The sequence below is a fragment of the Morone saxatilis genome, unplaced genomic scaffold (assembly GCF_004916995.1).
Source record: "Morone saxatilis isolate NCDOM2014 unplaced genomic scaffold, NCSU_SB_2.0 Contig20, whole genome shotgun sequence".
Taxonomy (NCBI): Eukaryota; Metazoa; Chordata; class Actinopteri; family Moronidae; genus Morone; species Morone saxatilis.
In genome coordinates this window covers 6,090,535-6,103,912 of record NW_023339763.1, presented here as the reverse complement: position 1 = coordinate 6,103,912, position 13,378 = coordinate 6,090,535, and the positions used below count along the sequence as shown (strand labels likewise).

Below are 13,378 nucleotides of genomic sequence, written 5' to 3'. Positions count from 1 at the left end.
ATATTATATTCAATTTCTGCAAATTGATATAGAGTAGCTGTAGATAATATACACAAACAACTACCTCCTCAAAATTACACTTAGATTTTTTTGAATTCCTAATTTCTACACATAAGATTTTTTCACCAGCTACAGCTACTTTTTTCCTTCATCTTGTGAAAGTGCCTGGAGCACTTTCACTCCCATCCTCTCCTGGTTGTATATCCGAGTTATTCTGGTATCATAAGGTCTGTGCTGTCACCTGTTAAAATGAAAGTAACCATACTGCTGGTTGAAACAGCAAAAACACCAGTCTGCTTCCTCTTTCTGCACAGGCCACAGTTTCCTCTGTGGTACAACTTATGCAAGATTTTTATTTTTTTTCCCTCCAGCTTGAATGCATTCAGAGTTATCATGCGCTTGACTTTTCTGAACTGGATGAATGAGCTGCTTGGTATGAACAGAGTCAAGTTAGGACAGATTTTAGCTGCTTATCTTTGAACATAGTATGAAAGTGTGACAGCTAAAATTGAGTTTTAGCAGTCTCTATACACATACATGGCAAAGCAGGTCCTGGGAATATCTTAAAAAATAGTGAAAGGGAAAAATAAAAGCAGAAGTAAGAACAGCATGCTATCCATTTTTTCCATGTGTTGGACAGGAAGCAACGCAACCCTAGACAATTACAAAAGCCAACACTACATCATCCAACTCGATCAGTCGATAACAAAAAAAGCACAAAAGTTATACAGACTGACAGGTAAATTGTTGATTGGACAGTTTTGGCAGTTCCTGTATCATCAGCACCCACGTGGGGCCATCAAATTACAGTGAGTGACAGAAGTTTATGGAGTGCTTTAATGCTTCTGATGTGTATGTTCATGTTATTCAGGTGTCACAAAGAAACTCTTGAAAATATAACTAATTAACTAATTTTGTTTAGATCATACAGTGCAACCTTCAATTACATTAAAGTCATTCAAATCAATCCATGTATATGCTACACAATAAAATATTCAAATAACAAAGCATCTGTAATCTTTTTGGTCTCATGTGTGGAGGGAGTGTCTCTCTCCAGTGTTTGGTGCTTCGATGTAGCCTTGACCTGAGTTAAATGAACTGTCCGTATTCTGCTGAGGGGTTATTTCCGTTATCTCTACATCTTTTGCACAGATTACATTAATTGATTACTCTAATTCCTCTTTTTGTTTGTGGGACTTTTGTTGCACTTGTGGCGTGTTGAGCGTCTCTCACACACACAGCAGTGTGGAGGTAAGAAACAACGAGAGAGTTGACGATGGCTGCACATCGCATGAAAAACGTATCAGTAAAGCTCAACATAGCCAATACAGATGCCTTGATCGGCACCGGTACCAATTGTTGAGATTCGGTACCAGATGCTGACGTCCCCAATTTCAACTATATGGATCAGGTAGTGGTGTTGTTTTCCAAGCTGCTATAGGGAAGGCATTTCCAATCTTCCATACGTAATATGACCTTTTGGTATACGTTATTTGCTTTGTTGCAGAGAGTTAAATGAGAAAATTGATCAAACTGTATCTGTATGTTGAATATGAAACTCAAAATGCAAGCCTGGCTCTGTCCAAAGTGAAAAAATGAAGTGAAAAACCTACCAACACTTCACTGAGTAACAGGTTGTGTCTCATTTGTTTAATCTGCACACAGACAAAAATGTAAGAAACACAATTGGTTGCTAAGCACAGGTTTTTGTTGTTTTTTTTGTTCTTTGTACAGGAACTAATAAAGTCACTTTTTTCACTGGGGCCAAGAGTGTAACATCCATTTTCTGCTTTTTTTTATAAGTAACCTGAGACCAATGGCTATCTAGTGTATAGATGAATGGATGTCTATTTTTGTACAGAGTAAATTAAAAATCAACATTGATCATATAAACTAAGTGAAATGTAATACATTAATAAATACTGCAATATTGCCTTATAATTAGATCAGGTTTCAGTATACATGATGTTTTGTGTACTTGTTTTGTTTTGAACCTTAGGGGCCACCATAACCGCCACAGCTCAAATCATGACCTTTAGTGCTGATTTGCTCTTTAAAAAAGAGCTATACATAGAGCCGTCCTCTGTAGTAAATTATACATTAACGTCCCAGTCTGGAGGCCTTGTTGGGACTTTTCCTTTACAAAGAGTCAGCTGCTGCCACTTAAAGGGAAAATCCATCTTAAAAATATAATTCACATGTCATTCCCATAATATTGTACAGCTCAGTTTATTGCTGGTCTCTCCATAAAGTGGCACAACACTGTAATAATCATGTACACATTCATGGGCAGAAAGTAATTTACTCTAAGTGTTTCTTCTATATTAGATCTGTTCTGTCTGTTATATTAGAACACACATGCTGAGGAACACATATCCCAAAAATGTCCCTGTGCTCAAGTGAACTTTTGTTATTACCGTAATTCAATAAAAGGAACACGCAAGGTCTACTCAGGCTAAGTGAGTATTGATAAATCCAATAAAATGAATCATACAATAGTAAGTATAAGGCCACTATGAATGAACACTGTCCTGCTTCAGACAACTGAAAAGTTCAGACTAGTTGCATTTCCGCATTGAAATAAACAAAGTGAACAGCACATTCAGACCAGGACCAAATACAGAATCTGATGCAACATTGGACACTTTGACGACAGGGAATACAGCACTGAGGGGTTTTTATTTGCCGGTTTTGGCTAACATCATCTGCACAAGCTAACTAGCCAACAGCATCTGAAATTACTGTTGGCCACAGCTTCTTTTAGCAACAAGTCTGCAATCTCTATAAATCATCAACTAGCTTCAGGTTGTATTCACTGGGAGGTTGCTGAGCCCCGTTCAGTTGCATGCTAATGGCAGCTACAGCAGCGGATAGCTGCATTGAGCAAAAGCAGCTAGACAATGTCAGAGGAAAAACCAGACAATATTCTCTCCTTAAAAAATTATCTAGTTTAACCCAAATCACTAATTAAGTTGTGTTTTCATACAACAATTATTGAGGCCCGGTCCCCCTGCAAACACTCTGCTTCGGTGCTAGCTAACTAATAAACATTTGCTCGGTATTGCTAAAAGTTGAAGATTGATTGTCATATTATTGGCTGAAATCGTTTACATACATATACATTGTTAAATAGGATCACAATATAACTGAGGATGCAATCTTTAAGGGTTCAAATTAAATTTTTCAATTCATCTGGACGTTAAGGAGCCAGTTGACTGCAGATATAGTCAAACCAATAAATTAAAGCTGTAAAGGAACTGTGGAGGAACTTATCTCTACCAGCCACAAAACACCCAACACGCCATTTCCAGAGGCGCAACTCACAGCCAAAAAAGGATCACATGATTTCAGAAGGTCTCACTTTTTCCTCCTCTAGACGATATGATGATCTTGATGATATGGAGGTCTGGTGATGGCTACATAAGATTTGTTTAGCTGAAAGGATGTTTAGACAACAACAACAACAACAACAACTCAGTTGTGGATACCAAAGGTTTGAATAAAAAAAAAAAAAGGCCTCAGACAGGCTCAACACATAAAACACCACAAAGATTCTCAAGTCAAGTGAGATAGATAGATAGAGCCCTCTCCTGTGAGACTGGCGAAAGACACCGCTATCTTACCTGTGGTTTGTCGCAGCTCTTCACACAAACTTATGTGGGGGAACTGCAGAAGCTGCTTCCATTTCTTGCTTTTTCCTTTTCTGTTCCCGCCACCTCCTGTAAAACAAACAGGTTTAAAACTTTTAAAACTTTAAAACAGTTAAGTAGGAGACTTAGGGAGGATCATGTGTCCAGCAAGAAAACTTTATAAATTAACAAAATCTGCATATTTATATCTGGACATTTTAATGTGGTAGAAGAAATAGATGCCTTTTTAGGATTTAATTTACTTTTTTTTGTGAAAAAAACTTTTCAGACACACATTGCACATTGTTCCACCCAGACTGTCCTTTGAATAAATTAACAACAACATTAATCAAAAATACTCTTTTAAAAGTTAAAGTCATAAGATGCAAAAGTTCTAAGTAGAAGTAAAAAGTACAATATTTACCTCTAAATTAGGGCTGTCATGATATCTGCAATAATAAAATACTGTGCTTCTGACAAGCCAATCGCAGGGGATGAGGTCCCCACAAGGTGAGGATTAATGTAAACAAAATGTCTTCACAAGGATAGTGGAACATGGTTGTGTGTTTGGGTGCACAGTTACTTGAGAAACTGCAGTGAACTCAAAGCGCAAACATCACTTGAGCAATCAGAACAAAGCACAAAGTCAAACCAGAGGAAGTTCCTGTCCTCTCCCCGTTAGTGCTCAGGCTGCTTTTAAAAGCTTGTGCAGCCACTGATACACTCCGCAGGTTTTATTCACCTCACTGCAATCATAAGAAAAGAGAGGAAACACAATGCTCACTGCAATCTTATGCTTCAAGTCCCTGCAAGCTGATTCATTTGCATTCTCAGGTGCGAGTATTTGCTGCTTTTCTCTTGTTTTATGTCATTGTGAACTAAATATGTATTTTGCTTTTGCACAGCTGGTGCCATTTGAAGACCTTGAACTTGTGTAACATCATTCACCCCAGAAAGATCTAATCTAAAAAATAATAATTGAGTAAATAATAGTGGTCTCATTCATCCTGCTGCATATCACTGTCTGCCAAGTGTGTTATTATATTATATTATATTATATTATATTATATTAAATTAATAATACATTCGAACCAATCAGAAACTACAATACAAAATATACTAAAATGCAGACTTTTCACTGAATTGTTTAGTAAAAATAAAAATAGATTTTTTTTAAATGCCTTTTGCGTTTTGTCCTGCCAACAGTCCAAAACCCAAAGACATTCAGTTTACATTGATATATAAAACAGAGGAAATTTGCAAATCCTCACATTAGACAGGCTGAAACCAGGAAATGTTTGGCATTCTTTGGGGGATCAACAAATACTTTTGATATCATAAATCAAAAATATATATAAAACGTGCTTTTTAACCTGAGAAACTTACAGAGACTGTGCCCATAAGTAGAGTAGTTGATTACAGTAAAATAGGTGTGCAGCTCAATCCACGCTTGTCTCTATTTTTCTGTCACTATTTGCCATTAATACACAACTAAGCCCTGATTGGTCAACTGTTTCTCTAACTGAGGGAAACAGCTATCAATGAGCGCAGCATGACCCCTGGTTGAATCGCTGAACGGACGTGAGCGGTTATTTAGGGGTTTGGAGCGAGGCTGTATGTTGCCTGAGAGGCGAAACCACAAAGCACATGCTGCTGCTCATAAAGCTGATAACTGGGAGTGCACGTTATAACTGAAGATGACTCAGTGAGTATATCAATATTTTTATTATCAACTTAAAGCTTCTCTCGTCTGGATTTCAGCAGCTGGACAGTCAATGGTCGTGTGTTAAGAGAGATTTTGGTGAGTAAATCATATTGGTAGTGTAAAATGAAGGGGGACATGCCCTCCCTAGTCCAGTGGAAATGACTTCCTTGCCTTCTGTAAACATCTTACTGGGCAGCTGTCAAAACTCATCCAGAGGCAATATCACGAAGATTAAACATGGTGATGCCATAAAATTTCTGAGGGACCGATTGCCCTTAGTAATGCTCCAGGATCAAACAGTCAGAGACACAGTGTAGAAGCTGTAGATGTATTCACTGATAACAGAGAGATGTTGTGAATACAGCCGCAGACTCACTGTGTGTTCTGACCAGGAGAAAGTCAATACAGCGCTTCAGGATTTGCTATTCAAATACTGCAGGGCAGCTGCTACTCAGACATGCCCATGTAAAAATGGATTATTGTCATAGATACAATGCAAACAAGATGTTTTGTTTGTGTCCGGGAAACAGATGATAACATCAGCCACAGAATTACCAATAAACTGATTGATAACAGAGAAAATAAGATCCCTGATGTCCGTTCTCTGCATTAGGGGAAATGTAAATGAAGACAAACAGCATTAGAATATGGCCTGTCAGTGAGACAGGAAGGCACTGAAACACTGATTCTCCACCAAATGATAAACATGCATAATTAGACTCAAAGCAGTCAAATTAGCTTTTAGTCATGGACGGAGAAATCCTCCCACACTGGCAGAGAGTAAGGAGAAGCGTTGTGACCACCAGGTGACTTCTCAGCAGTGTTCTGGAGGAAGTCCATTCAACCAACAGTCTGTGACGTGATACAGTATCTAAATACACTGAACTTCAGCCTGACATGACGCAACAGTACTGCCATACCACCTTAATAAATTGCCAATGGTGTTGGGTCTCTGTAAATAATCTTATAAGGAGTACGGTCTAGAACTGCTATAATTGAAAAGTGTCCTGAGATAACTTTTGTTATGAACTGGCGCTATACAAATACAATTGAATTGAATTGAATTAAATGTCCTTTTCCTACCTGTATGTCTAATGTTACTCCATAGAGCACATGGTGTGTATCCTCCTGAATATCAGGCTACAACTGACAATTATTTAAATTTTTCACGATTAATAAATTAGTTGTTTAGTCTGTAAAAAAAATCATGAAATAGTGAAAACTGACTATTATCATTTCTCAGAGCAAGTGATGTCTTTTTTTTTGTTTGTGAAACAACAGTTTAAAACCCAACGATATGCATTCAATACACGATTAAATATTTAACAAAATAAATTCCAATTAATTTTCTGTCGACTGACTAATTGATTAATAACTGCAGCTCTAGTTGAGAGCATGTCCTTCCTCATAAAACACATGTAAGGCAGTTGTTTTTTAACATCCAGTGCTGCAAGAATGAATCATATACCCAGAAATTAGTTCGCATTTTAGCACTTCCAGTTCCTAGTCAATGCGGGTTTTGGTTAGATGGTTGGGACAGATTAATGTAATGGGCAATTCAATACAAATTGGCTAACTGGCCATTACAATAAAGGCTTTTATTTATATTCCTTCCTTGCTGCTATTTTTTGGAGTGCCTGGATTGCCTTTTTTTTTTACTTCAGTATCTTTCAGTGAATATGCTCTCATGTGGCTCTCTGGACTGACCGTGTCCAGTGAGTGGAGGAGAGCAGCAGTCGACCAATCAGCAGGCGGACTGAAACATGAATGAGCTATGGGTGCAACAACCAATCACTGATCCCCATTGTTTGTCCGGGGGAACTGACAATGTATTTTTTAAAATCTTGCATATATATGGATTTGCATGACATAATTTTTCACTCGCTTGAACTGCTGTCAACTCAAAATAGTCACCAACACTGACCCTGGGGGGGTAGTGGTCTGAAGCTTGCACCATGTAAATGTGACAGCAGCAGTTCAAACCCAGTCTGGGTTTAAATCAATCACATGTCCTTAAATCCTACGCTGAAAGTTCTATGAATGGTATTTTTCTTTCCTGGGGCATAATAAGACACATCAGCAGATTTTTGAATGTTGGTATGTGAAACACAGTCAGGCAGTAACTCAAATGTCTTGTTTTGTCTGCTCATAAGTAAAAAAAAAATAAATAAAAAATCCAAAATATTTAGTTTACAACGATATGAAAAAGGCAAAAGCAGCTTTTTTTTTGCTTTTCTGTCCATTAGCTAATCAAGTAATGACAAATATTCACCCTATGGGGGAACTATTCTGAACTGATATCAGGAAGTTTACTATAAAACAATAAATACATGAACATTTCCCGAAGCATGCAGTAGAGTTGTGGCATTTACTATTGATCGACTGACTGATTAATCAGCTCATTTGCTGTGACGAGGTGCTGTCCACAACCTCAGCCAATATGAACTCGACGGGGTGAACCAGGGAGTGAAAACACCAACTGACTGATATCTTCAGGGACATCTTCCTGCTGTCCTCATATACTTCAAATCCAGCACATATCCTTCTTAACAAGTCCCCGACGGAGAGTCTTAATACCTCCCCCTGCCACACTCACCCCTTTTTTTGTCATGAAGTGTTTTGAGCACCTGGTCAGGACGTCTTACTGAATCATCAAGATTCAGCTCTCACCTGCAAGGTTCTTAAACAAGCTGCCCTCCTAAAAGGCTGAGTTTAAAACTACAAATGAGCACAAGTGCTTCTGAAGAACCAGAGTGAAATGAACCTGATAAACTCTACACTTCCCGCAGCTGCTTTTTAGGTTAAAAGGATTCAAGGAAAGAAAATAACTTTTATTGTGAAGTAGCCACGGGAAATCCTCAGTATTTTTAATCAAATAAGCTGTGGGGTTTTTATTCCCTGTGCCATTTCTAGATTATAAGAGGTCAGTACTATTATACAAGAGTTCAAGTGGATAAAGCTATCAAACAACAGCCAACAAGCTAACAGACAGCTCTTCATAGTCTAAAACTCTTCATGCATAAGAAAACAGCAGCGCAACAGACATGTATAAACGATGCTGGGAAAAAAAAACTACATTTCAAATATCCAGTCATTTAAAATAAGATGATGATTATTATGTTGCGTATTAGGCTGCGTTCAGGTCACATGGGGTCAAAGGTAGGTAGTCATCAGACAATGGTACGACTGAAGAGTTGTTCATCTGAGGGCAAGAATAAAGACAAAATAACGCTTTTTACCTTTAATTTGCGTTTGATTACCTTGAATGACGGACTGACATGAGGCGTCCATATTTGTTTGCATTTCCAGGTACTTCTGAACATTGTTTAGGCATTTAGCGTTTAAGTTAGAATGCAAGTTGTAACTTCTGAAAGAAGAAATGATATATGTTTCAAAACTTTCAAAACTCATAGGGGAGTTTGCAGCCAGTAACTGACAATACTGAGTGAAGTGTGGGCCACACTGCCTGCGTCTGCAGCACATATTTATGGCAGAACGCCTCCGTTTTTATTTCGGTGCCCATGTTAACAGGTTAGCGCAGCCACAATGCCCAGGAAAAACATCTGTTCATTGTCCTATTGACATTATACCAGCAGCATATACACCTTTCACACGTAACACAAAAAACATATACTGAACACCTCCTGTATCGGTTTCAGATTAAAAGCTCTCTAGCGTTTCTGTTCTTCTAGTGTTCTATTCATTTGTTAACAAGGCTTTTATTGTATTGTATTTATCAAAGGCAAACGTTTTAACAGAATTAAAAGAAAAACATCGAACTAAAGCTACAGGTTAATTGGGATTGAACTTACATTTGACAGCCAGCCTGGTGTATCCCACATGATTTAAACAAACAAGAAAAATACGTCAGGAGAAAATTACACTAATAGATGTAACCGTAGGTAATTATAGGTCGTCTCAAAACACTTTGGTGCTGTTTTCTGTCTGTCATGACGTCAGCCACATTCCTTTTATATGTACCTGACCATAAGTAGCTCAAAGGAACCGTATGAACTTATAGTGGGTATTTTTATACAGACATGCAATTGTGTAGGTTTTGTTGAAGATGAACTGTCCTCATGTCAGAGGAAGAAAAGAACCCTGAAAATATATGAATGCTGTTTCCCCATTATATATATTTATACAGACACAGCAAATCACACATTATTATATGAAACTGGTTACTGGGCTTCTCAAACCCATGCTCTGATGAAAGAAATAATAATGTCTTGTAAATTGTGGAATACACAATAGCGCTTAACAAACAGTTCCAGTTAATAGAGTTCTTAAACCCAATGATACACTTCATATTGGCATCTTTACTAAGTGCTGTCCTTTGCTGACATATCTTCGATTGATGGTTAATTTGAGCATCTTTTTTTAGGAGAATATTAACTGTAAATGAACACAGACTAATCTTGTTTTGATATCTGAAAAATGTGCAGAGGGTTTTGAGTAGTGTCTGCAGGTACAACCTCCACCAGTCACAGGCTAGGACAGTAGTCTCTGTATAGCCTGAAAAAGTCCATATATCGCCAACTCCTGCTCTTACAGCTTCATCTCTGTGAGCGCACGATAATAACTGAAGGCAACCTAACTTAACAGGTTGATCTTCTCACTGGACATTGTTTAGGTAGTGAAGAAATCAAAGTGTTTGCCTGTGCTCACATTAGTGTCCAATACTGCTGTCACACTACATGATTTTTACTCACTGAAGTTTACTCACTGTTTCCTCTCTCCCTGCCATTTGCAGCCATGGGAAGTTGCCCAATGTTGCCTGTTGTAAAGGAAAACTCCACCCTAAACTTTAACACCATCTAAAATGTCTTTGTTCCAATTCTATGCCCATTTTTTTTCTTTTTGCCTCCGTTCATAAATAACTAGCAAGTGTAAGTCTTTGTTGCTCCTGGATAAAAAAAAAAGCAAGGGCAACAATCTCAGAGGAAGAAATCCAAAGCAGAGACAGAGAGACCTTTGACTTGTTATGAAGAATAGTTAGTTGTAGTAAGTAATTTGCAGATGGCTTTTAAGCAACTTTTAGGTTTAGGTTTGAGATTACTGAGGAAATGAACTGCCATGGAAATCGGTGCTTTGGAAAATGGTCAGTGGTAATGTGAAGTATAAGCAAAGTGTAGCTAAATGAGCCATCCAGCAATTTAGTATTTTACTTTCATAAAGTTCAGGGACTCAAAAGTAGCTGTTACAAGCAATAAAACAGCCTAAAACTGGCAATGTTTTTTATTTAAATCAGGACCCTTCGAATCAAAGAATAAGAGAACAAGTTTGAAGAAGATATGAATTGGAATTTGATGCCAACTTTCAATATTAGGTGGTTTCCATTCCTCTGTATAACTGGCTTTGTCTATTTATTACATGGGTAGTACGATTTGAATTCATTTTACATAAAGTTAAATTCAAGGTTATGAACAGCAACATGTTGCTGTTAGCATTACCAATACCGTTGGCACACCACTGACATACTTTAGATTTACAGACTTTTTAGACTTTTGCCACGCTGACCCCTGAAGGAGGTAAATTCACATAGTTCCACATTAAAAAAACAAAAAACTTTTCTATTTCAGTCTCTACACTCAAATCGCTGCATACTATAGTTTCTCGAATGCAGCGTACAGTAATACTTTCATTTGACCAATGCTACATCCTAAATCCCCACTTCCCTCAACCCCGCCACCCCACCGGTGTGTGGCAAGCTTTCAAATTTTCAACCCTAAGCCAAGATAAACTTGATGGCACACAGTAATCAAACTTTGGAAAGCTGTAAAATCCGAGGAGCCTGTCTTTAAAAGGCTTAAAGATACAGAAAAAATACGTACAGTCCTTTAAACTGAATGCAGTTACCTCATCCTGTGAAGACTTGTGCTGGGTGTGTTGACAGCGAATGAGCAGTGAACTTATCTGCCTCATCAGGATGTGTAAATCTCTTCGCATTGACTTCCTTCAAACCTATATAATTATCTTATATTATCAAGCGTGTCTTTTTATAGCTGAATCGCACAGTCTGTCCAACACATATGATAATGGTGATGATGATAAAAACACCTTTTGCTCCCCGTGATAAAAGAACATCTAGTCTCCGGAGAGGTCAGAGGTCAGGGAGATACGGTGCCTTGCTCTGCCCAGATGAAGGGCACTTCAGCTGGGCGGATGGGGTGCCAACACAGAGTCCTGGTCCTCTCCAAGCACAACAGATAAGCTGAATTGAGCAGATAAGCTCACAGTGAGGGATCATGACACTCATCTTCTCCTGTCCCTCTGCAGATGGCATCAGGATTATGTTGGCAACAGTCACCAAACCTTTGTTTCCTGTTTAGAATAACAATAACAGAGGGCTCTCTGGTGGTGTTTTCGATTGTTCACAACGAGATGTCGGTGTACAGTTTACACCGTAACTACCCAGGAGTGTTATCATGCCACAGGACAGACTGCAGTGTTTGAAACATGTATTTATCCTACATTTGCATTTGATGCCTTTAGCTGAACCTGGGGTGACTTAAGAGATCTTAGGAGGCCCTCATATGTATTTAAAACATTACTCATTTTAACATGAAACCTAAAACTCAAAATGACCAGACATTCAAATTCTGTGCACAAAGTAGGCTACAAACCTCAGGACAGCACAGCAGCTGTGCCTCAACATCCTGTTTCGCAAACGTCAGGACGATGCTGCAACATCAGCAAGGGAAACCCGATGTGTCGCTGCACTCACATTTCACAGTTGCAACCCCTTCCGGACCTCTCATACTTCGCCTTCCATGTACAGAATAAGAGCCGTGCCAAACTTGTGTTAAGAATCTGGGCAATTTTTACGCGTCCGCTGTGTCGGTTTAGTTTAAGCAACGTACACAATACTGACAGCGTTTTACAAGTCTATGGGACCCACTATTCAATTCGGCACACGCCAATACACAGTGTTTCATTTCAACGAATACTCAGTTAGATCTTGCTTGGCATCCCCGCTGTCTTTTACCAAGCCCCGCTGTGAATGTGGTTACCGTGTTACAACGGTGTTATTGACAGTTTCATAGCGAGCACCGTCAACAAGGAAGGCAAAGATTTTATCAGAAAAAAGCGATGTACTCAAACAATTTCCACGCCGAATTGGCCACTGTTTGCCAAGAAGTTGGCCACGGTCTTCAGCCAGGTTAAAGCACGCATGTACGATGAAGGATAAGCCGGAAAACTTTAAATGGCTAACATTGTAAACGGACTTCGGCACGTCGCTCTATCAACTCGAGAGAACGGCGCGTATTTTAGGTAACATCCTGTTCGTATTGAACCGGCATCATCAAAAGATTTTGATTACCGGCCAAGAGGAAGTGCAGTAACAGTATATATCAACCCATGTCCGGGGGGGCATCCCTCCAGCCGTCGGACCGCTGCTCTACCGGGTGAGAGGAGCTGTCAACCCGCCTTCTCCATCCTTACCTTCCCGTGCTTTCAGCAGCACCGTGTTGGCTACGATGTTCTCCAGCTCCATGTTGATGCTGTCTGGGGGGTTACGCAGCAGCAGCAGCAGCGGCAGCAGCAGCAGCAGCAGACGGGGCTCCCGGTGCCCCACGGCGGCTTCAATCTCAGTTTATCCTCCTTTAAACACCGTCCACCACCTCCTCCCACCGCCCAGCCGAGGAGGAAAAATTCAACTCCTCCGTTTCTGCTTTGGCACAGTCCCTGTCCGGTAACAGTCCGCACCCCTCCTCTCCCCTAATCTCCTCCTCCTCCCTCAGTCTCTCCGCCCTAAAAAAAAAAAAAAAGCGGCTGTCAAAGAGGAGGAAGAGACACAGACTTCTCACTCTGCTAAAAAAACACCTAACATGATATCACAGACAGACCTCTCACTCTGCTCATACTTCCCGCCTCCTTTTCTTTTGTTGCTTAAAGTTAACACCTAACGTTAATACAAGGTAAATGAGTATGTTCTCTGGTAACTTAGCAGCCTAATTATCATCAGTTAGGTGTTTTTACTTGAAATTAAATTGTTAGTATTCAAAATCTACAGCTCTGTTTTGGATCATGGGAAGCTATG

At 39.3% G+C, this 13,378-nt stretch overlaps 1 protein-coding gene across 1 annotated transcript in view; it reads right to left on the bottom strand.

Moving 5' to 3' along the window:
* grk6 (G protein-coupled receptor kinase 6) overlaps positions 1 to 13,024 on the bottom strand; it is a 49,238-nt gene extending 36,214 nt beyond the window's left edge. Inside the window, exons 1-2 of the mRNA XM_035666808.1 lie at positions 12,781 to 13,024; positions 3,624 to 3,719 (exon numbers count right to left, since the gene is read on the bottom strand). Of these exons, the coding sequence (XP_035522701.1) occupies positions 3,624 to 3,719; positions 12,781 to 12,832 (148 nt within the window). The 5' untranslated portion in view covers positions 12,833 to 13,024. The remainder of the gene's footprint in view (positions 1 to 3,623; positions 3,720 to 12,780) is intronic.
* Positions 13,025 to 13,378: the final 354 nt, after the last annotated feature.